This window comes from Leptopilina heterotoma, unplaced genomic scaffold (genome assembly GCF_015476425.1).
Source record: "Leptopilina heterotoma isolate Lh14 unplaced genomic scaffold, ASM1547642v1 Lhet_45, whole genome shotgun sequence".
In the NCBI taxonomy this organism is placed as follows: Eukaryota; Metazoa; Arthropoda; class Insecta; order Hymenoptera; family Figitidae; genus Leptopilina; species Leptopilina heterotoma.
Genome location: NW_025111086.1, coordinates 2,216,832 through 2,242,862, shown reverse-complemented (window position 1 = coordinate 2,242,862; position 26,031 = coordinate 2,216,832). Strand labels below are relative to the sequence as shown.

The window sequence follows — 26,031 nt, the reverse complement described above, 5'->3', positions numbered from 1 at the left end:
AAATTCTAGATTAAAAATACTCTGGATTAAATAATACTTTATAGATCAAAAGGTTTTTCTCTATTGAGTATATTCTGGTTAAAAAAATACACTTTCGATTGAAAAATCAAAAATACTTTTTGTATTTTATAGATTAAGGAGTATATTTTAAATTAAAAAACACTTTTGATCGAAAAAAAATATTTTTTGTATTTTCTAGATTAAGGAGTATATTCTAGATCAAAAAAATACACATTCGATCAAAAAATCGAAAATACTTTTTGCATTTTCTAGATTAAAGAGTCAATTCTAGATTAAAAAATACTTTATAGATCAAAAGATTTTTCTCTATTGAGGAGTAAATTCTAGATTAAAAATACACTTTCGATTGAAAAATCAAAAATATTTTTTGTATTTATATAGATTAAGGAGTATATTCTAGATCAAAAATACACTTTCGATAAAAAAATCGAAAATACTTTTTGCATTTTCTAGATTAAAGTGTCAATTCTAGATTAAAAATACACTATACATAAAAATACTCTAGATTAAAAAATACTCTTTAGATCAAAATGATTTTTCTCGATTGAGGAGTAAATTCCAAATTAAAAAAATACACTTTCGATCGAAAAATCAATAATACTTTTTGTATTTTATAGATTAAGGAGTAGATTCTAGTTTAAAAAATATACTATATTAAAAATACACTCCAGATTAAAAAATAAATTCTAGATCAAGAAGTATTTTCTAGATTAAAGAATACAATCTAGATAAAAAAATTCATTTTGGATCTAATAATTACACTCTAAATTAAAAAGTATTTTTAAAATTAAAAAATTGTTTTCTACAGACCAAAAAGTATTTTCTAGATTAAAAAAATACTTTCTATAGATCAAAAAGTATTTTATGGATTAAGGAGTAATTTCTAGTTATTCAATTTAATTTAACTCCCGAAAAAAAAATAAATAAGGAAATCGAAAATAAAAAAAGGAGAACCAAGAATGAGATAACATTCACGAATTGAAACCGGCAATACCACGTGAACATGATGAAATAAACGAGATATATATTCAATTTGGAAACTCACATTGAGTCTTGGCACAGACACGGATCTGCTATTGATTCTCCTCCGTCTAAGGATTCTGGCTCGTTCTCGATCTCGTCTCGTTGATCTGTCATCCTGTCGCACCAAGCACATTCCATCATGAACAAATTGTTCACTATTATTATTATCCTTCATCTCCATCCTATCCTCCTCATCCTCATCCAATGATCGAACACTCAATAGAACACAACCGTCGTTCTCATCGACACTTGCCACTTCGTCACAATGCATAGCATCAAATTCACGCTGATAATTACTATTCACTTTATACATTCCTGCTTTATAATAATCCTGTGTATTTCCCTCATTTAATCCATAGGTGCCGAATGATGATGATCTCTTTCGAAAATCACGATTTTTACAACGAAATGAATTTAATGAGCGTCTTGCGATTAGTTTCTCGGTTTTTGTTATTGTCTCTTGTTTTGTTGTTGATGATTTTGAATCGATTCTTTGACGGTATCTTATTGGAAATATTTCGTTTGATGATGATGACGATGATGATGATGATAATGATGATGATTTTGATGGTGATGTCGATGATGAAATCGAATCGACCTTGGCAACAACCTCCTCTTTTTTCCTTTCCTTCCAAGTACTTTCCCTTCTTTTCAGCAAGTCAATCGAGTCGCTTGCTCTCAATGGACTTATGATGATCCAAGGCAGGAGACTTCCTTCCAGCTTTTCGCCTTTTCTCCTTTGGTCCTTTTCTTCCTGCTGATTCCTTTCCTCTATTTGTATTTTTTCTTGTTGCTGATTCCTTTCCTCTTTTTGTAGCTTTCGAATTATTTCTTGTTGTTGCTTCTTTTGGTGTTCTTGTATTTTTTGTATCTTTTCTATTATCTCTTGTTGCTGATTCTTTTGCTCTTCCTGTATCTTTTTTATTCTTTGTATCTTTTGTCTCTTGTCTTTTGTCTCTTGATGCTGATCCTTTTGCTCTTCTTCTTTTTGCTTCTTTTCTACTTTCTCTTCTTGCTGATTTTTTTGCTCTTTTTGTACCTTTTGTATTCTCTCTTGTTGTTGATTCCTTTTCTCTTTTTCTATTTTCTCTTGTTGCTCACCACACTGCTGATAACTCCGATCACTTTGTTTATCACTCTGATCGTTTAAAGATTGATCGTTAGTTGAAATCTGATCAGTACGATCTAAAATTCTCCGACACTGAAAATTCTGATCTACTTTTTTACTAAAGGAAGAATTGTTTGTTTGATAACTGTTTTCTTGACGGTTCTTTGCTTGATAACCGTTTTCTTGATGACTGTTTGCTTGATAATTGTCTTCTTGATGATTGTTTGCTTGATAATTGTTTGCTTGATGATTGTTTGCTTGATAATTGTTTGCTTGATGATTGTTTGTTTGATAACTGTTTGTTTGATAACTGTTTGTTTGATGATTGTCTTCTTGACAATTATTTGCTTGACAACTGTTTTCTTGATGAATGTTTGTTTGACAACTGTTTTCTAGAGGACTTTTTGCTTGATAACTATTTGCCTGACAACTGCTTTCTTGATAATAGTTAATGCTTTTCTGAGAACTGTTCTCTTGATAACCCTTTTTTTGATGATCCTTTGCCAAAGGACTTTTTGCTCGATGACTGTCTGCTTGATAATTGTTTGTTAGATAACTGTTTTCTTGATGATTCTTTGCTTGATAACCGTTCTCTTGATTACTCTTTGCTTGATTATTGTTTTCAAGAAGACTCGTTGCTTGATAACCGTCTGCTAAAGAACTTTTTGCTTCATAACCGTTTTCTTGATGACTCTTTGCTTGAAAACCATTTGCTAGAGAACTTTTTGCTTGATATTCGTTTACCGAATGGTTGTTTGCTTGATAACCGTTTTCTCGATGACTATTTGCTTGATAATCCTTTGCTACACAATCTTTTGCCTGACAACCGTCTTCTTGATAAACCGTCTCCTTTTCAAAAACCACATTCACCTCCTCAGTTAATTTAGAACACTCCTGACCTTGCCTACAAGAATTTTGCAAACTTATCGCGTCACCGGGCACAGAGGCGATACTCCTCCTCAACATTGGACTTGAACCCCTGACATAAATTTCTCTACTGGTCCATAAATCTTTGGTGTGATCCTGAAGGTTAACGACTGTGGAGTACCTCATTCGTCCTTGAGAGCATCTCTCGAGGCAAATCAAGTTTCCATTCGAGCCGTGAGATTCCTCAACTTTCGGCTGGGTTAACGACCCTAACAATAATGATGATCTTCTATCATCATCATCATCATTGTTGTTTCCCACCAAAATTTTATCATCATTTGCAGTATCAATCAAATAGCACGTGACATTTGGTAGAATTTTCACTTTTGTTTTTTGTGCCTGCTCTTGTTTAGTGCTACTTGGAGACTTCTCTTGTATTAAGCTGTTTAGAATCCGCTCTTGTTTTAAGCTACTTGGAATTTTGTTTGGAATATTCTGCTCTTTAAAGCTCTTGTTTTGAGAATCTTGCTGTTTTTGCTGCTTCTGCTGTTGATAGTGATGAAGATGATGATCGACAATGATCTTTCGTGTTTGATTAACGTCGTCACACTGACGCACGGAGATGAGACGACATCCGCCGTCGTTCTTCTCTGTGATGAACATCCGAAATAGCTATGTCTCGGAATTCATAATTGCAACACTCACAAATATATACACAACCGACGACACGTACACTTAAAAAAAAATTCCTTCTAAATTTAATCCTCCTGCTCTCAAATTCACATTTTTGGTTCAACTCCTTTTTCTTTTATCCAACCGAATAAATGTCACATTTTGTTTTCGAAATTAAAACTGAAAATTTTCTATAAAGCAAAAAATCAACTACAACTTTTAATTGAAATTAATTTTGAAAATGAAAATTCTTATTCAAATTGAATTTTTCGTAAAATAGAAATCCAATGATAAAAATCACCTTGAATACAATTAATCTTGAATACAAGAATTTTTGCTTTAAATTCTTGGGACAAAATCTTATTTATTGGGACAAAAACAGCCGGTATTCGCGTGGAGAAAAATTTTGTATATTTTCAAACAGAGAGAGAGACGCACAGCTCGCGAGCGCTGTTGGCCTACTGCGGTCTCCTCCTAATACCGTGTGGAGGGAATACAGTACTGCACACACCAAAACGAATACACTCGTCTCGAGAATGTACAGGCTCACACACACACACACACAAGGAGAAAAATTGAAGTGTGCTGAACCCCCTCTGATATACTCGATTCCATTTCATTCCTTATACTATATTCTGTAGCCGGCATGCTGGATTTTACTCTCTCTCTCTCTTGTTCTCTCTCATTTTCTCCCTTTCTCTCTCTCTTTCACGTTTTTTTTCCTATTGGGTTTGAATATACAACACAACACACACGAATACATACACAAGATGTGTAATATAACGTGTAATCACTCCAGTTGTAAATGCTCCAGAGCATTATTGTTATTGTCCAATTTGTGTTACTCGAGTTCTGCACGATTAACATTAAGAAATGTAACTCATACCTTTCCGCATAATTGGAATTTTTTCTCCTCCCCGCAATATAAATTCTCGTTATGTTTTTGTGAAAAAAAATTAGCTTTGCAATTGTTTCAAATTAATAACAATAATAATAATGACAGTATGAACTATATATTGATAATTATAATAATTATCATCAAAAAGGGCATAGTCCGTATTTTATTTATTGATTTAATTTAAACTATATATTTATTAGTCAAGAATTTTAATTATAATAATCGTAACTTTAATTAGAATTTTAATTATAATAATCGTAAGTTTAATTAGAATTTTAATTATAATAATCGTAAGTTTTGTTTCCGTTAGCAAATTCTCTGCATTCATTTATTTGTTTTGAAAATTAATTTTTGTGGGTTATTGTCATTCTTTTTAATGTCTAAAAAAATAAAAAAAAAAAACTCGTTTTATTCACTTTATAAAATTGACAAAATTTCCATTCCATATTTTTTATTTTTCTGACTTTTTCCCAATTTTCATCAAAAATATATTTTCTTCTTTCTTATCCTGCTAATAAATTGAATTCCTGCAACGAATTTTATAATTCATGCTAAAGAATTTCAATATTTATAAAAATAATTTAATTCTTGCGAAGAATTATATAAAAAATTTTAAATACTTTATTTCTTTCGAATAATTTTATGCAAATTCTAATTTAAATAATGAAAATTAAAATTTTTTAAAATTAAAATTAAAAAATTGATGAAAATTTTTATTATTTATGAAAAAAATTGAATTCTTAGGAAAATTTTTACAAACCATTTTTTAAATAATTGAATTCTGTTTGGCAATTTTATGAAAATCGTAGATATTGAAAATCATTGAATTGGGAAAAGTTATTAAAGATAATAAAATTTTACAAAGAATTCTATTTAAAAATTTGGCAATAATTGAATGTCTGGGGCAAATTTTATTAAATTTTTTTTTAAAATAATTGAATTCCTAAATAGCATTTTATTATTTATGAAAATAATTGAATTCTTGCGAACGATTTATTAGAATTCTTTTAAAATAATGGAATTTGCGAGAAGAAATTTATTACTTTTAAAAATAATTGAATTATTGCGATGAATATTGTTATTTATGAAAATAATTGAATTTTGAAGAGAATTTTATTAAAATACCTCAAAATAACTGAATTTTCGGGAGTAATTTTCTTATTTATCTTTAATAATTGAATTCTTTCGAAAAATTATTTGTGTAAATAATTAAATTCTTAGAAAAAATTTTATTATAATCATTTAAAAAATAATATAACTATTTCAAAAATTTTTTATTAAAATTGTATTTAAAACAATTAATTTATTTCGAACAATTTTATTAAATTTTTGAAAATAATTATTCAATCGTTTCAAAAAATATTATAAAAAACATTTTTTTAAATAATTGATTTTTTCGAGGAGTTGAAATTAAGTTTTTAATAATAATGACATTTTTTGAGCAATTCCTGTAAAATTGTATTAAAAATAATTGAAATCCTGCTATGAATTTTTTTATTTATAAAAATAATTGAATAGTTGCTAGGAATTTTATTATAATTCTCAAAAATAATTGAATTACAGAATTCAATTATTATTTTCTACAATTTTTAATTATTTTCTATGAAAATAATTGAATTCCTTAAAAAAAATTTTATTATCTATGAAAATATTTGAATTATTGCAAAGAAATTTATAAAAAAAATTTGTTAATAATTGAATTCCTGTCAAATTTTTATTATTTATGAAAATAATTAAATGTTTGCGTACTATTTTTGGGAATTTGAAATTGATTTGAAAATAATTGAACTTTGGGGAAGAATTTTGTTATTTATAAAGATAATTGGGATTTTGACGAGATTTTTTTTTTAAATTTGAAAGATAATTGAATTTTATGAGAAGAATTTTTATTAAACTCTTGAAAATAATTGAATTTCTGCAATTATTTGTAATTTTTCCAAAATTGGATTTTTTTTAGTGTTTTCAACAAAAATTTGAACTACGAATTTTTAAATTTTATGATTTTTAAAATTACTAATTATTTATATTTCTATATTTACTTACTAAATAAATTCGGCAGGAAAAAAGGTTGTTTAACTCACCTGAAACAAAAAGAATAGAAGACACATTAAAATTTATTTAATTTGAATTAAAATTTAAATAAATTTAATAAATAATTTTATTAAAGTACTTTTGTTTAAAAATTCCAAAAATTTTACTATAATCTGTATTAAAAATTAGTAAAATTTTACTTTGGACATAGTAAAATTTCCTCTAAAAATAGTAAAATTTGTACTTTCAAAAAAAATTTTTTGAAAAGTTTAAAATTTCCATAATACAGTTTTTATTATTATTTCCAAAGAAATTTTTTTTTTTATAAAAATTAGAATGATTTACTTTAGAAGTAGTAAATATTATTTTGCCAATAATATTTAATAACAAATTTTACTGCGTTTGAAGAAAATTAAAATAATTTTTTCAAACAGAAAATTATATTATAGTATAGTGAAAAAATAATACGAAAGATTTTTTAATAGTAAACAAATTAATGATGAAAATTAAAAATACTCAAATAGTTTTAATAAAAAGTAGTAAAAATACTAAAGTAGTAAAAAAATAGTATTAAAAATACTAAAATAGTAAAAAAATAGTATTAAAAATACTGAAATAGTAAAAAAATAGTATTAAAAATACTGAAATAGTAAAAAAATAGTGATAAAAATATTGAACTAGGAAAAAAATATTGAAAAAAATACTAAAATATAGTAAAAATCGTGAAAAAGAATAAAAATCGTAAATTACTTAAATATTATTTAAATAAATTAATAAGATAATAATAAATTAATTAATTTCACATTATAATCCAAGTAAATTCAATATTTTTTTTTACTTGAATATTTTTTTCCAATTTTCTAATTTTGATCTAACGAATTGACCCATTTTATTACAAATTAAGATCTTCTCTATTTTCTTCTTCAATTTCCATTAAATGAGTTTTGAAAAACTAGCTCGACATTGACCTAAAGAATAATTAGTCAATTTTTTTTTCTTTTTGTGTCCCAATTTCACCTGAGTTTATAATCTTAATTCTTAATCATCTTCCAACTAATTATGCCATTAATACAAGATTTAAATATATATATGTATAAAAGACGATTTATCACAAAAGTCTTAAAATTATAAACACTTTTTTTTTTGTTCTCGATGATTTTTACACTTTCATATTATTATATATTGCTTCGGAGAATTATATAGACTGTAATTTCTCGTTTATTATGGTCAGCATTATAATGTTAGTGCTTCTAAAACCGTTAATTCACTTTTATTGTATAATGACTTTCAATTTATTTATTATATTTATATGGTTTATTTTCAACTATAGATATTATACATTTTGTGGGCAGTGACTTTATATAATATATGTGTAACATATTTTTTTATAGAAAATATTTTATTTTATTTTCATTACTTTTTTTTAATAATTAATTCAAAATTTTAATAATTTATTTTTTTTTGCCACTTGTAATATATTTTTTTTCCTTTAACAAAATAATAATATACAAAAAGAGAGTGATTTTAGCAAAATTTTATGATTTGCAAAAATTCAAAAAGGAAAGTGACCCCTATTATTATTGTTATCAAATCACTGCCGCATATTTTAATATAACAATAAATTTATGCGAAGTGCGTAATTTATAAAAAGGAAAAGAAAATCGAGTGTAATATTTGATAACAGATTTGAAATTTCTCGTATAGTATTTTGTTATGCGGGCAATTATTATTAATGAGTTCAACTCCAAATATATAAAGAAAAGAAAAAAACATTTACCAATTTATAATATATTTGATTTCACACTGAAAAAGAAATTTTCTTGTTTGTGCGCGCATAAAATTATAAAAACTATTCATATTATGAATATGAATATTAAAAATTAACGATTTATGATTCTCTAATTATATAATATTTAAAAATGGAATATTTTGTCATTCTGCAATTAAAAATTACGATAAATGAATAGAAAAAAAAAATATTACAATTTGTCGGGATAATTATTAGGAAATTAATTTATTAAAAATAATTGAAAATTCCAAAATAAATGTTAATTATTTAAATTTATTTAAAAATTAATTTTATGAATACTTTTATAAAGCAGCATTTTTATTAATTGTTTAATTAGTTTGTCTATCGACGTGTTTATTTATGTTTCTATTAATTTACTTTTTTATTCATCTATTTGTTTATTTTTTTATTTATCTATTTGTTTATCTGTGTATTTATTTAATTTTCCATTTAATTATTAATTTTTTTCCTTTTTATTTATTCATTAACTTATTTCTCTTATATTTTTATTTGTTTATTTATTTACTTTTCCGTTTAATTATTTATTTTTTGGTTTATTTATTTCTTTGTACATTTATTTGTTTATTTGTTTATTTATTTGTTTATCTGTTTATTTATTTGTTTATTTATTTGTTTATTAATTTGTTTATTAATTTGTTTATTTATTTATTTATTTGTTTATTTATTAATTTATTTATTAGTTTGTTTATTTATTTGTTTATTTACTTGTTTATTTCTTTATTTGTTTACTCATTTTTCGATTTATTTATTTATTTATTAATTAATATGCGAAATTCTCCAATTAAAATTGCGCAAATTTCCGCCGACACGACAGAAAAATATTCACATCGACAAATTATTATTAACGAACTCACTTGTCGTTAAAGAAAAAGGAGGAAGGAAAATGCAAACATAAAACACGCACTATGCACTTGAAAGTGCGAAATTCGAAGTTGCACGTGTCGTTTTTTTTTACGTTAAGCTATTGGTTAACGCACGTGCGCAAGCGGGTTTGATTAATTAAAGACCTCCACACCCTTTTCATTTTGCGATCCTCGCCACGTGAGTTGATTCCGCTCCGTTTATTGAATCAAACTCGCAGTCTCAAATAACAGAAATGATGACCTATTCAAAAACTCGTTTCGATACGTTTTCTTCTCTTGTACCATATCTTCTATATTGTATAATATCATTTCATCAAAAAATAAAAAAAAATTTCCTTTTTTTTTAAAATCACAATAATAATAAAAATTTTGTTCTCTTTTTTCGTTCTTTTTTTTTCTTATGAAAATATTGTAAATCTTAATTTTTTAGTGAAGTTTTGTTTGGTTTATAAAAAAACAGTTTTATTATATTCTTCTATTTATTATATTATTAATGCCCTAGGGCAATAATAGGCACTTTATTGACCTCTGGGCTATAAGGAGGAACTTAAAAATAATTATCACTATAATAATTATATTATTTTAATTATATTAATTTTAATTATATAAATTAATTTTATTTATATTAATTAATTATAATATTATTATAATTATAATAAAATTATAATATAAAAATAATTCTTACGACTGCTTTAAAAAATTATTATTTGAAAAAAAGAAAAAAAAAATTCTTTATAGAGCAAATAACGTGAAGTATAAATGAGAAATTATTTTACAAATTATGGGCGTGGAAATAATTGTAATAAAGTCACTATACACGAGTGTATATATTTTTAATAATAATAATAATAATAATAATATAAGAGAGGCAAAGAAATAATCTGTATATGTATATAAGGATAATCAGCGGTCGCCTTTTAATGCTAATTGCTCTCGTCTAAAAGCGCGGGACGCGATTCAACTTCAAGAACGAACAATTTTAACGCGTGAAAGATCTCTGAAGGTCTTGACTTTAGGTCAAAGGCTATCTCTCTCTCACTCACTCTCTCTCTCTTTTATTCTGAATGCATGTTACGTCTTGATCTCATTCACACAATCAAAATCAATTTCTCTCGAATCACTTTATTTTCATTGAATCATCTCATCATTAAATTTATTATTATTTATTATTTCAAGAAGAGAATGATAATTATTTATTTCTTCTGCTACGAAAAATGTCAATATTCATTTTTTTTCTACACCCATCAAGTTATTATTTTTTAAATTGTATAATCGAAAGTAATTTTTAAAATTCGTTTATAATAATAAATATTGTTTTGTAAATTGTATATTATTTCGATTTTAATGTAAATAATATTTAATATTAATAACAGCAATGTCTAATTAATATTTGTAATTTGATAATAAAAATATATTAGTAGTAATAATATTATTATTTAATAGTAGGTAATAATATAAAAAATAATAATAATAAATAATAAAATAATTATTATTTAATTATTATTATTATTTTTTATATTTCTATTATTGTTATACTAGCAACAATTCACGCGCTAAAGCGCGCGGCTATCTTTTTACTTCATTTTTTAAATAAAATTAGCAATTTCAAAAATAATAGAATTTAAAAATTTTAAATTCAAATTTTTGTTGAAAACACTAAAATAATTCAATTTTGGAGAAATTGCAAATAATTTATTGCAGAAATTCAATTACTTTCAAAAGTAATAAAATTCTTCTCATAAAATTCAATTATGTTTAAAATTAAAAAAAAATTCTCGTCAAAATCCCAATTATCTTTGTAAATAACAAAATTTTTCACCAAAGTTCAATTATTTTCAAAAATGACAATAAAATTCTTGTCCTAATTTCAATTATTTTCAATATCTACTATTTTAATAAAATTTTCCGAATTTAATTATTTAAAAAAAATTAATAAAATTGTACAGAAACATTTAATTATTTTCAAAAATAATAAAAATTCCACTGGAATTCAATTATTTACAATTTTTTAAATAAATTTCTTGGCAATTATTCAATTATTTTCAAAAATTTTTAATTATTATAAATTATTATAAAACATGAAGAAATCGATCACCCCGAGTCTTCGACTCGGAGCAATCAATATCTTTATGTTTTATAGCAAAATACTTTTATAATTTGTTTAATTTTAAAAAAAGTTTGAATTTGGAATTTTTGAATGTCTTAATTCCTGTGGGAAAAATAATAATAATTAAATATATATTTAAAAAAAAAAATTATTGATGTTTTTGAATAATTTTACAATTAAAGAAATTCGTAAAAATGTAACGGAATATTTTTTTTGAGTAAAATTTTTTCCTTTATTTTCTAAAAAATTCAAAAAATTTCATTTTTAATAAAATCGACATTTGATAAAATTTTAATTTAATAATTGAAAAAAATTTAATTTTACAAACAATTTTCCATGAAATCGATTTTTTATAGAATTTTAATTTTATAAATTGAAAAGAAATTGAATTTTTTTAAAGAATTTTCCAAAAAATTGAGTATTGAAACAATTTTAATTTTATAATTGTAAAAAAATTGAATTTTACACACAATTTAACAAAAAATTGAATTTCCAAAGTATTTTAATTGAATAGTTAAGAAAAAATTAAAATTTTTTCTACAAAATTGATTTTTCAATAAATTTTAATAAAAAATTAAAAATTTCCAAAAATTTTTTCTAAAAAATTGATTTTTCAATGAATTTTAATTTAATAATTAAAAAAAATTGAATTCTACAAACAATTGTACATTAAATCGATTTGTTATATAATAGAATTTTAATTTTATAAATTGAAAAGAAATTGAATTTTTTAAAAAAATTTCCAAAAAATTGAGTATTGAAAGAATTTTACTTTTATAATTAAATAAAAAATTGAATATTACACACACAAAAAATTGAATTTCAAAAGTATTTTAATTGAATAGTTAAGAAAAAATTAAAATTTTTCAAAAATTTTTTCTAAAAAATTGATTTTTTAATGAATTTTAATAAAAAATTAAAATTTCCAAAAAACTTTTTCTAAAAAATTGATTTTTAAATAAATTTTAATTTAATAATTGAAAAATAATTGAATTTTAGAAAAAAATCGACTTTTGAAAGCATTTTAATTTAATAATTGAAAAAAATTAAATTTTACAAACAACTTTACATGAAATAGATTTTTTGAAGAATTTTAATTTAATACATTGAAAAATAATTGAATTTTTTAGGGATTTTCCAAAAAATTGAGTTTTGAAAGAATTTTAATTTCATAATTGAAAAAGAATTAAATTTAATAAATAATTTTCTTAAAAAATCAATTTTTTGAAGAATTTTAATTTAATAGTTGAGAAATAATTGAAATTTCCCAAAATTAATTTCAAAAAGGTTTGAATTTGGAATTTTTGAATGTCTTAATTCCTGTGAAAAAATAATAATAATTAAATATTTATTTAAAAAAGAAATTATTGATGTTTTTGAATAATTTTACAATTAAAGAAATTCGTAAAAATGTTTTGGAACATTTTTTTTTTGAGTAAAATTTTTTCCTTTATTTTCTAAAAATTCAAAAATTTTCATTTTCAATGAAAATTTGTAATTGACAAATAGAATTTATAAACATTTGTTTCGTTTATTTAAAAAAAAACTGAATTTTATTGAATCAATTGTAATTAAAAAATTGAAATAAAAATTATTCCCTTATGAAAATTGAAAATTTTCTACAAAAATATTAAGAAACGGGAACACGGAGAGAGAATATATATTAAATTTTGTAAAAATATTTTCAAATTGGGGAAAAAGTGCGACAAAGCGAAATTTTGATATCAAAAAATACTAAACTTTAAAAAAACTTATGTGAAATTTAGTATAATTATATCAAATATCAAGAATATTAATTAAATTCTAATATAACTTTACTAAATTTCACATAAGTTTTTTTAAAGTTTAGTATTTTTTGATATCAAAATTTCGCTTTGTCGCACTTTTTCCCCAATTTGAAAATATTTTTACAAAATTTAATATATATTCTCTCTCCGTGAATATGTAATGTTTTTTTTCCCAAAATAAAAGAATAAGTTTGTGAACAATATCAAATTGTTTTTTCAAAATGTTATTTATTATATTAATCTTTTAAAGCCAAACTAATTATATCGCATGTAATCAGCATAATATTATAATAAAATTAATAATAAAACAGCGTTGATGTTTGTATTTAAAAGCGATTTGAGAAATATTACTTATTGTATAACTTTTAAACTATTATATCATTCTTTCTTTCTTTCTTTCTTTTTTTTTGAATTGAATAAATTTTAACGTTAGATAACAGATTTTATTTGTTTTTCTTTTAGAAGAAAAATGACTTATTATTATCAGCTGATAATTTTTTCGACCACACTGTCAAAATTTAAGAGAAAAATAATGGCAGTGACCTTGAAGCATTTACAGTTTTACACATTCATAATATTCATGAAATTTCAAAATTAATTAAATAAATTTACACTTGCATATTCAAATCGAAAAAAAACTTGAGAAATTAAAAATTTATTAATATTCAAAGAAAAGAGAGAGAGAGAGAGAGAGAGACTCATTTGTAATTATATTTTTCAGCATTTAATCATAAAATAATAAATATTTTTTTGATATTAGATCATAAAAAAAATTTAACAGTTCGATTCGATATTAAAATTTATTAGATAATATATAACTTTAGTTGCAATATTACGAATTTGTTAATTTTATTAAATAAGAAAATTTTCATTTTTATTGACGATATAGTAATATATAGTAAAATAAAATTTTTATGTTATGAACTTAGAACTTACAAAATTTAATTAGGTTCGGTTATTTTTATGCTCTTTATATTTATATTATTATTATAAATGTGGATGAAAAGCGTTTAAAAATAAATAATAAAACTAACAATGATAATAGTAAAAATAAACATAAATAATAAAATTAATAAAATTTATAATAATAATAATAGAAAATAATAATAACAGTATTAATAATAAAAATAATTTAATAAAAATGAATTAAAAATTTGCAAATGAAGGAAAACTGCTTGAAATCGAATGAAATTTTTTTTGTTATTAAAAAAAGGAAAAATTTAATTAAACGAAAATCTAAACGAATTAAATACGAGAAACTTGTTTGATTTAATTTTTCCTCTCGCGAAAGCAATAAAATTCTGACAGTTATAATAAAATGTCAAATTTTCCTGAATAAATATTGCACAGATGGAAGATATGTTGTTTAGACTAGGTTAGTAATTATGCAACTGCACTACCGTTTTATTCATTAACTGTATAAAGTTAGAAGACGCAAAAGTGTGTCTCTCATTAATTAGCATTTCTAAACTTTCACAAAGATATTTTTCTATTTTATTTCATTTTTTTTTCTTTCTTTCTTTATTTAAACGGTCATGATTTTCAATTTTAATGGTCTCAGCGCGCAAAATTATGATTTATATTAATAAAAACAAAAATTGTTATTTCTCTTCTCAAAAAAGTAATAAAAATTTTACAGAAAAGTTACTAGTTACCAGTCGGAAATTTACAAAACTAGCCGAAATTTTTTTTATTTTTAAATTTGTATATTTAAACTATTTTATTATTTTATTTATTTTTATTTATTTATTTTTTTTTTTGGTAAACTTGATAATAATGAAAAGTATTTTTTTTTTGAAATAATTGAGAATTTCTATTTTCACTGTAAATTCTACTTAGTTCTTTCCAAAAATGGGATAAGCGATTAGGTAAACATTCCACAGAGCACGATAGGAGTTTTTAACGTTGTTGAGGAGAAGAAAAAAAAAAGGATCAATATAAAGTCAAGACGTGATAAGAAGACTTAAGTGGGTATCATGGGTCATGAGAAACGTTTCCTATCAGACTGAGGAAATATTTAAACAGCAACCTCATTCCGAAATTTTTCAATTACTACGTATAGAAATTTATAAATTTATAAACACCATTACAGTAGTTTAATCTACTGAATTTACTTTACAGTATTTTTTTTGTAACTTTTCTGGAAAAAAATAAAATTCCTCCCTAAATCTACTATTATTATTACAAATCTTGTTTTTTCTTCAAATTGTACTTAATTGCTAGCTATAAAGTTTAAATATTAAGAAAAAAAATTAACAAAAATCAATTTTAAAGGAAACAATTAAAAAATAAATATATTAAGTTTGTTTTGTAAAATTTACTACTGAAAAGCAAAATGTTCTTTTTGAATTAGTAAATTTTACTAATGAATAGTAATTTCTACTAATTTATTACTAAAATTTACTAATAAATTTTTTGAATAGTAATTTAATTGAATGAATAGTAATTTCTACTAATTTATTAGTAAAATTTACTAATAAATTTTTTTAATAGTATTTTTTACTAATAAATTGTAATTTCTATTAATTTATTAGTAAAATTCACTAATTCAAAAGCAATTTATTTGAATTAGTAAATTTGAATAATAAACCAGTAGAAATAATATTTATCAGTAAAATTTACTAATTCTACATCAAAAAAATAAATCACTAATTTAAATTATTAAACATTTTTACTAATTCAAATTCAGAGAGTGTTGAAATTCTCATGATAAATGGAAATAAATATATAACGACTAATATTGGTTATAGTTTGAAATTCTAAACAAATGAGTGTTTTTAATTCTATAATTGGAAATTGAAATTCTTTCAAATTGAAGTATATGTATGCTCATTATGTGTAATAATCGGCAATCGATTATTGAAATGTACACAGAGTAGGCGTCCACTGAACACTCGAGGAGATTGAGTGCAAAAACAGGTTTACTCCCTTTCTCATTTACATCTAATGCCAAAGGGGTAGAGAGAGAGAGAAGAAAAAAATTGCAAATTTCCAATTTATCAAAATTGAATAAAGTACGGGTACAATTTTTCTTTAGCTTTCAAGGAGAGAATAATTAATTTCCACTTTATGTAAATTCCCATCGAACCAGAAATTGTTATCGGTGTTAATAATAAATGAAAAATCCAAATGACGATTATTTATTTTTAATTAATTTTTTATATCATAATATTTTGGTAGCAATTATTATTAACTGTACCATAATATTTTGGTACCAATTATTATTATTAACGGTACCATAATATTTTGGTACCAATTATTATTAACTGTACCATAATATTTTGGTACCAATTATTATTAATGGTACCATAATATTTTGGTACAAATTATTATTATTAACGGTACCATAATATTTTGGTACCAATTATTATTAACTGTACCATAATATTTTGGTACCAATTATTATTAATGGTACCATAATATTTTGGTACCAATTATTATTATTAACGGTACCATAATATTTTGGTACCAATTATTATTAACTGTACCATAATATTTTGGTAGCAATTCAAATCAAACTATTTTTGTACCAATTAATGTCGAAATCAATCAACTATTATTATTTATTGAAAGGATCAATTATTATTAATGGTACCAATTGTTAACAAAACCAATTATTATTACCAATTGTTATTGGTAACAATTATTAATGGAACCGTTAAATTTATTCTTATGAATAGGACTAATAAATTCTGGTATTATTAATGGTACTAACTTTCAAGCATTAATTGGTTCTATCAATAATTGGTTTCATCTAAAACTGGTGCCATTAATATAATATATTTGTTCCATTTTATAAAACAATATAATTATAGTGGTACCAATTTCTGGTTGTCAAAATTTAATAATAATTAATAGGAGTAATTATTATTGGCACTAATTGTTAACGGAATCAATTATTAATGGTATTATTAACAGAATTACCGAATAATTTTTGTAGCAATAATAGTGGTACCATAATTATTTGGTACCACTGCTAGAAGAAACTAAAATTTACTATTATGGTGCCTAATAGTTGTGGTACCAATTAATAGTGGTGAAAATTAATCCTGGTACCACTTAATAGTGGTATCAATTAATCCTGGTACCAATTAATAGTGGTACCAATTAATCCTGGTACCAATTGTTAACAGAATTAACAAACAATGTTTGTAGCAATAATAATGGTACCACAATTATTTGGTACCACTCCTAGAAGAAACTACAATTTACTGTTATGGTGCCAGATAATTGTGGTACCAATTAATAGTCGTACAAATTATTCCTGGTACCAATTGTTAACAGAATTACCAAATAATTTTTAGAGCAATAATAGTGGTACCACAATAATAGTGGTACTACTCCTAGTAGAATCTACAATTTACTATTATAGTACCAAATAATTGTGGTACCAATTAATAGTGTTAAAATTTAATCCTGACACCAATTTATAATAGTAAAAATTAAACCTGGTACCAATTAATAATGGTAAAAATTATTCCTGGCATTAATGATAGGGAACAAGAAATAGTTATTTTAATTAGAGATGCTTTGAATCAGTGGTGGTACCAATTGATTTTGGACCACTAATTAATGATTAATGATAGTCCCACTTGATGGTAATAATAGTAAATGGTATTTACAATTAGTGCCCATATTAAATGATGGAAGTACCAATTGATTGTGGTATTAATGGTAGTAACAGAAAATTTTAGACTTAATTATTTTTGGTAGAAATAAATAACAGTAAATGTTAATGATAGTATAAGTTGGATCAAGTACTAATTAATGATAGTAAAAGTAAATTATAGTTTTAGTTTGAGGTTTTGAAAATTAATAGTGGTACCAATCAGTGGTGATACCAATTAATAGTGGTACCATTCAGTGGTGATACCAAAAAATAGTGGTACCAATCAGTGGTGATACCAAAAAATAGTGGTACCATTCATTGGTGGTATCAGTGATGGTACCAGTTAATAGTAGTATCATTAATTAGTGGTACCAATTAGAGGTGGTATTAATAGTGGTACCATTCATTGGTGGTATCAGTGATGATACCAGTTAATAGTGGTACCATTTATAGGTGAAATTAAAAAACAGATGTACCATTCAGTGGTGGTACCAAAAATAGTGGTACCAATCAGTGGTAATACCAATTAATAATGGTACCATTCATTGGTGGTATCAGTGATGATACCAGTTAATAGTGGTACCATTTATTGCTGATACCAAAAAAAAGTGGTACCATTCAGTGGTGATATCAAAAATTAGTGGTACCATTCGGTGGTGATACCAAAAAATAGTGGTACCATTCAGTGGTGAAACCAATTAATAGTGGTATCATTAATTAGTAGTACCAATCAGAGGTGGTATTAATAAAGATAAGAATCATTGGTGGTACCAATTAATAGTGGTACTAATTATTTGTGATACAGGTTAATATTGGTATCAATCAGTGGTGATACCAATTAATACCAGTACCAATCATTGCTACTATTAACGTACTCCCTCCTTAAATTTTTTCCCTTTTTATATAAATTCACCACATTCTTAAAACAGCAATTGGAAATGTAATAAATTTTTCCATCAGTTCCCCTTTTTTTTACGTAAACAAAAAAAGTTGCTCTACACTCGAGTGAGAGTCGATAGGAAGTGGAATCAAAACCAGTTGCATGTTCAGAAAAAGGAAACTAATTACAAAGGTAAACGAATGGTTTAGATCATTTTGCACTCAACGATCTTGAAGGATTGATTTCAATTGATCAGATTAGAATGCCAATGTACAAGAATTGTTTACTATATATAACCATACGAGCACAGTTGGTATTTTATTTATATACAATATAAATGTGTATATAAATCCATAAGAGGTGTTGGGGATATAATCACTAAACCGATGTTGGTCCATTAGATCGGAGGAAAATGTAATTTACAATTACTGCGTAATGTGCGTGTAATGCTCTCTTGCTATATATATTTATTCTCACAATGGCATAGTTGCGATGAAAGTGCCGCGTGTAATCTGGGCTAAAGCAAAGTACAAGGATCGTGTTTAATCTCCTCGTTAAAAGACGATTCCCATCTGTATAGACATTTTTTGGCATTATCTTTACACTTTTCTTCTCTAAAAGTATTTTTTTTTTCATTTTGTTTGCTTTGAATCAAGAAAAAATCCTAGGAATTATATCTTTGAGAGATAAATCATCGATGTTTGTTTGTAGTTAGAAATAGTCGAGTAATATATTGGATCTGTTGAAATTATTAAATTTGTTGGGACGAATTTTTATTTTCTGAAGATCTATTGATCTTAAAAATTATTATTTTTCCGAAAAATTCTATTTTAATTATATAGAAAAATATTGTATGGAAAAATTAATTTTCAAAAAACTGATATTTTTTTCTTGTGTTCAATTTTTGAAATGGAGTAATAAATAAATTTTGCTTTAATTAACGAATGCCAAATGGCGATATAAATGTTTGAAAGACATGTATAAATGCTTTCGAGTCGAGTGTAATATATGTAAAATATTTGTGCGTCACTGGTTCATTACCACGCGGCTGCGATTCAGGTTCTTTGGCATGCAGATCTTGTGGTTTCTTGGGGTCGTGTTACATACGCGACAATCATAAAAAGTGAAGTGGGTGACCCAACCACAATCACACCACCCACCGAGAGACCATCGTACACATGCAAACTCTATGTATATGTCACATGTAACTTCAACAAGGTGAGATGATGAAACTACTAATGGAAATTGTAACTATTCTCTTTCTCTCTTTTTTTCTCTTTCTTTCTCTCTCTCCCTATCTTTTCTTCTTTTTTTTCTCTTTTTTTTATTTTTTTCTCTCTCTAAGATCGCTTTTGTTGACGACAAGACTTTCCATTCAAAATATGCGTACACGAAATCAACAATTCATTCAACATTTTCTGACCCGTTTTTATTGAGAAAAAAAATTTGCTACACTTTCTCGATAAAAAGAATTTTCTATTTTCTTTATGTAAATAATAAAATTATTTTATATTAATATTTTAATATTCTGTTTATTAAAATTACAAATTACTGTCACATCACCGTGACGTATTTTTAATAAAGAATAATAAATAATTAACGATAATAATCGTCTTATTCATTCTTTCATTCTGTCCACACCTGAAGTTAGTTTTTGTGCACTCTTTTGTTTTTTTTTCTTTAAAAAAAAATTTGTTTTGACAAATCGAAAATATGCAGGTATTTTTTCATGATTCATAATAAAATAATATTTGAAATTAGAAAATTTTAAAAAAAATTATGATTAACAAATGAAAAATTTACCCATTTTGTTTATCATATGCTTTTTTTATAACAAATTTCGTTTTACTGATCTAAATTATGCAAATTTTTCTCTTCTTTATTTATAAAAAATAGAAAATTTGTTAAAAAATTATGATTAAGAAATAGTAAATAAATACCCATTTTATGCAAAATTGTTATTTCTCAATAACAATATTGTTCACAAACTCATTCTTTCATTTTGGGAAAAAAAACATTACATATTCCCGTTTCTTAATATTTTTGTAGAAAATTTTCAATTTTCATAAAGGAATAATTTTTATTTCAATTTTTTAATTACAATTGTTTTAATAAAATTCAGTTTTCTTTGAAAAATAAACGAAACAAATGTTTATAAATTCTATTTGTCAATTACAAATTTTCATTAAAAATGAAAATTTTTGAATTTTTAGAAAATAAAGGAAAAAATTTTACTCAAAAAAAAATGTTCCGTTACATTTTTACGAATTTCTTTAATTGTAAAATTATTCAAAAACATCAATAATTTCTTTTTTAAATAAATATTTAATTATTATTATTTTTCCCACAGGAATTTAGACATTCAAAAATTCCAAATTCACACCTTTTTGAAATTAATTTTGGGAAATTTCAATTATTTCTCAACTATTAAATTAAAATTCTTCAAAAAATCGATTTTTCAAGAAAATTATTTATTAAATTCAATTATTTTTCAATTATAAAATTAAAATTCTTTAAAAACTCAATGTTTTGGAAAATTATTTAAAAAATTCAATTTCTTTTCAATAATTTATTAAATTAAAATTCTTTACAAAATCGACTTCATGTAAAATTGTTTGTAAAATTCAATTGCTTTCAATTATTAAATTAAAATTCTTTCAAATGTCGATTTTATTGAAAATTTTGTTCTAAAATTCTATTATTTTTCAATCATTATATTAAAATGTTTACAAAAATCGTCTTTTTGGGAATTTTTTTTAAAATTAAATTATATTTCAATTATTAAATTAAAATTCTTTGAAAAAAAAATTTTTCAGAAAAATTTTTTGGAATATTTTAATTATTTCTCAACTATTAAATTAAAATTCTTTAAAAAATCGATTTTTTAAGAAAATTATTCGTTAAATTCAATTATTTTTCAATTATGAAATTAAAATTCTATCAAAACTTAATTTTTTGGAAAATCCCTAAAAAATTTAATTATTTTTCAATTTATTAAATTAAAATTCTTCAAAAAATCTATTTCATGTAAAGTTGTTTGTAAAATTCAATTTTTTTCAATTATTAAATTAAAATGCTTTCAAAAGTCGATTTTATTGAAAAATCAATTTTTTAGAAAAAATTTTTGGAAAATTAAAGTTTTTTCTTAACTATTAAAAAAAAATATAGACATTCAAAAATTGCAACTTCAAAACTTTTTTAAATTTAACAACTTATAAAAATATTTTGCTATAAAACATGAAGATATTGATTGCTCCGAGTCGAAGACTCGGAGTGATCGATTTCTTTATGTTTTATAATAATTTATAATAATTAAAAATTTATCAAAAATAATTGAATTATTGCGAAGAAATTTATATAAAAAATTGTAAATAATTGAATTTCTGTGAAATTTTTAATATTTTTGACAATAATTAAATGATGATTTGTGTATTTATTATTTATTATTTATTTATTATTTTTTTTTATTTATTTATTTATTTTTTTTATTTATTTGTGTATTTTTTAAAAAATTTTTTTTTAAATAATTGAATTTTTCTCGGAAAATTTTATTAAAATAGTAGATATTGAAAATAATTGAAATTAGGACAAGAATTTTATTGTTATTTTTGAAAATAATTGAACTTTGGGGAAAAATTTTGTTATTTACAAAGATAATTGGGATTTTGACGAGAATTTTTTTTTTAATTTTAAACATAATTGAATTTTATGAGAAGAATTTCATTACTTTTGAAAATAATTGAATTTCTGCAATAAATTATTTGCAATTTCTCCAAAATTGAATTATTTTAGTGTTTTTCAACAAAAACTTGAATTTAAAATTTTTAAATTCTATTATTTTTAAAATTGTTAATTTTATTTAAAAAATGAAGAAAAAAGTTAGTTTTTGAATTGTTGCTTGTTGAATTAATAATTGATAATAATAATTTATGATTTAAATAAATTTATTTACTAATTTTTTAACATTTTTCAATTATTTACACTAATAAGCAAGAAAAAAAATATGTCTATAAACAATAAAGAAGTTAATAAATTTAAAGAAAAAGCAAAATAATTAAAATGAAATTAATTATTATTTTGTGTTAAATAATAATTTATAAACCAAATAAATAATTTATTTACTTTACTCTATTCTTTTATTTATTATTTTTATAGATATTTTATTCATTTTCAGTAATAAACTGTAAAAAAAATGTCTAAAATCAACAAAGAAGTAAATAAATCTAAAGAAGAAAGAAAATAATAAAAATTAAATTGAAATTCAATTTCCATTACATTACTAAATAATGATACTAATTAAAAATTTTTTTCTTCCCAAAGAATCAGTTTCTAAATTTAAAAAACAAAGAAGACTAAAAATAAGGAAATTAGCTCACAATGAATAAGTTAAAAAAAACCACACAAAAAAATAACAAAACCTACGTTTATAAAAACAAATATATAAAAAAACTTAATTACAAATTGTAATTAGAAAAAAGAAATAATTACATTCGTACAAATTGGATTCTATTCGTGAAATTAAATCCTTTTCTCCCCCCCCCCCCTTTTTTATGTAATTTTCTCCGTATAAATAAATAATAAATTACTGCATGCAAACAATGTGAATGATATAAATAAATAACGGATATTAGATTTGTTTCTTTTTCTTTTGTGATAATAATTTACAAGAATTTCGAAAGTATACTATTTTTATATATATTTTACGTTTCGTGTATTATTTTTCGTACGATTATCATACTAATTAATTAGTTAATTAATTATCAACGTGTGTCAGAGGGAGAGAGAGAGAGAGAATTATAGTGGCGGGCATTACGCCGTATTTCCGGCACATGCTCGCAGGCATATATGATTTTCGATAAATCTATACCCATGTCCGTGCTGATATAAACACGTGACGTGAATCTAAAATCGAGAAATCATTTCAAAATCGCGATTGCAAAAGTCCGGAATCGGCACAAGGCGGTTATGCTCGTTAGTTTGAACTCTTGTTTCTCTCTCTCTCTCTAATGCGGCAAATAATCCCTTGCAACTTTTCCTTCATATTTATCATCGAGATCCTTTCGATCTACAATTCCCTAAAGCTATGTATATGTATTGTGTCGAAAGAATTGAAAAAGTGTGTTCGGAAAAAAATTTTAATGGAAAAAAAGAAATTATTTTGGGTTTGAATTTTTGAGGGAAAAAAATTTTGACTATGCTATTGATTCTGACTACTATTGATTTTAACTACCACTGTTCCGACTACTATTGATTCTGACTACTATTGATTTTAACTACCATTGTTCCGACTACTATTGATTCTGACTACTATTGATTTTAACTACCATTGTTCCGACTACTATTGATTCTGACTACTATTGATTTTAACTACCACTGTTCCGACTACTATTGATTCCGACTACTATTGATTTTAACTACCACTGTTCCGACTACTATTGATTCTGACTACTATTGTTCCGACTACTATTAATTCTGACTACCATTATTTCGATTACTATTGATTCTGACTATCATTGTTTCGACCACTATTGATTCTGACTACTTTTGATTTTAACTACCATTGTTCCGACTACTATTAATTCTGATAACTATTTTTTCGACTACTATTGATTCTGCCTACTATTAATTTTAACTAGTATTCTTTTGACCACTATTGATTTTAACTACCATTGTTTCGACTACTATTGATTCTGACTACTATTTATTCTGACTACTATTGATTCTGACTACAATTGTTTTACCACTATTGATTCCGACTACTATTGTTTTTAACTACCATTGTTCAGATTACTATTGATTCTGACTACCATTATTTTGACTACTATTGATTTTAACTTTTAACTACCATTGATTCCTATCAATAAAATATAAATAAATATAAAAAATAAGAAATAAACAAATAAAAATTAACTATAAATAAAATAATAAAATTAAGAATAACTGACATTGTTTTTCAATTACCAAATTTCCGACTATTATTTTTTTTAAAATTCTATTCTGTTTAACATTGTCTGTAAAATTGAAAAAGTGTAATTGAACTTTGTGTAACAAAAAAATGTGTCAACTTCTCATGCGAGATAAAAATTAAATTCCTCATTTTTTTTTTCATTTTACTTTTGTCACTATGTGACGGAGTTAATTTTTTTTTACAAGCGTTCCATACATAACCGCAAATGCTTTCACACACTCTTTCGATTGCGCTCTCGATAATATGCATTGCATCATCGCAGAATCCATTCGGATCAGAATTTACTATATAACGGATGAAATCAAATTCAATACATCAATTTCTCAATTTTCCATTTTTTTCTAAGCGTTAACGGAGAGAAATTTCGTAATTTCGGGAAAAATTTATACCACGCACAGTAAATAAAATTTTATTAAGTTTACTTAGAATTCGGTAATTAATTAGGTATTTGATTAAGTTAATTGTTAATTAATTTGCTCATCACTTGACGAATTAATTATTTAACTTAATACTTGATAAAGATGATAATTAATTAGATAACAAATTAATTACTTATTTATAATTAACATTATGATTTAATAATAATTCCTTTATAATTATAATTTACTTTAAATTAAATAATTATTTAGCTAATTAATTATAATAATTATTTATTTTTAAAATCAGTTTTTTTTTCGTAATTACAAAGAACAAAAAAAGAAAAATTTGAAATTATATTCACAAAAATGAAACAATGTTTAAACATTAAAAGATAAAAATTGAAACTCAAAGAAATGTTTTCACAATTTAACATACAGAACAATATTTAAATGTAAAAACAAAACAAAACAAAAAATTTTCTCTGACATCAATAAGTGAACTTTAAAATATGAAATTGCATTTTGTTATTGTAATGTCATTGCACTTTACAAAACGCCTTTTATACTTTAACTCACGTGTATTGCGACATAAATTCACGATAGACGAGAAAGAGAGAGAGAGAGAAGGAGAAGCAGAAAAAAATACACGCGTAGGTGCAAAGAGAAGAAAAAAAAATAAATAAACGTTTCACGTACTCAAGAAAATGTAGGTTAGCGCACGTTTTAAAGTGGAACGAAATAAGGTAGTTAACCAAAGTAGTTATAACCAATAGAAAGGCAACTTGACGATTTAATGGTAACGAGAAATATCAATCAACCTTGGCCAAGCAAAATATGTCTCGCCCTTTTTTTTTCTCTCTCTCTCTTTCTCTCTTTCTCTCTCCCTCTCTCTCTTTCTTTTTCTTTCCTCCATTTCCGCATATCGTAACTATGCTATAATTATTGCATATAAATATAGCCAATAACTTATTATTATACTTATTCACATTCAATTTTTTATTATTTTAAATAAAATTTTTCACTCAGTG

General features: G+C 23.7%; 1 protein-coding gene across 2 annotated transcripts in view; it reads right to left on the bottom strand.

The window, feature by feature from the left end:
* LOC122507149 overlaps positions 1-26,031 on the bottom strand; it is a 614,585-nt gene that overhangs the window by 70,486 nt on the left and 518,068 nt on the right. Inside the window, exon 1 of one of the 2 annotated variants that reach the window (XM_043619715.1) lies at positions 1,067-4,176. The exons of the other annotated variant lie outside the window; for it this stretch is intronic. Coding sequence (XP_043475650.1) covers positions 1,067-3,682 — 2,616 coding nt within the window. The 5' untranslated portion in view covers positions 3,683-4,176. Of the gene's footprint in view, positions 1-1,066; positions 4,177-26,031 lie in introns of those variants that run through there. 2 annotated transcript variants of the gene reach the window in all.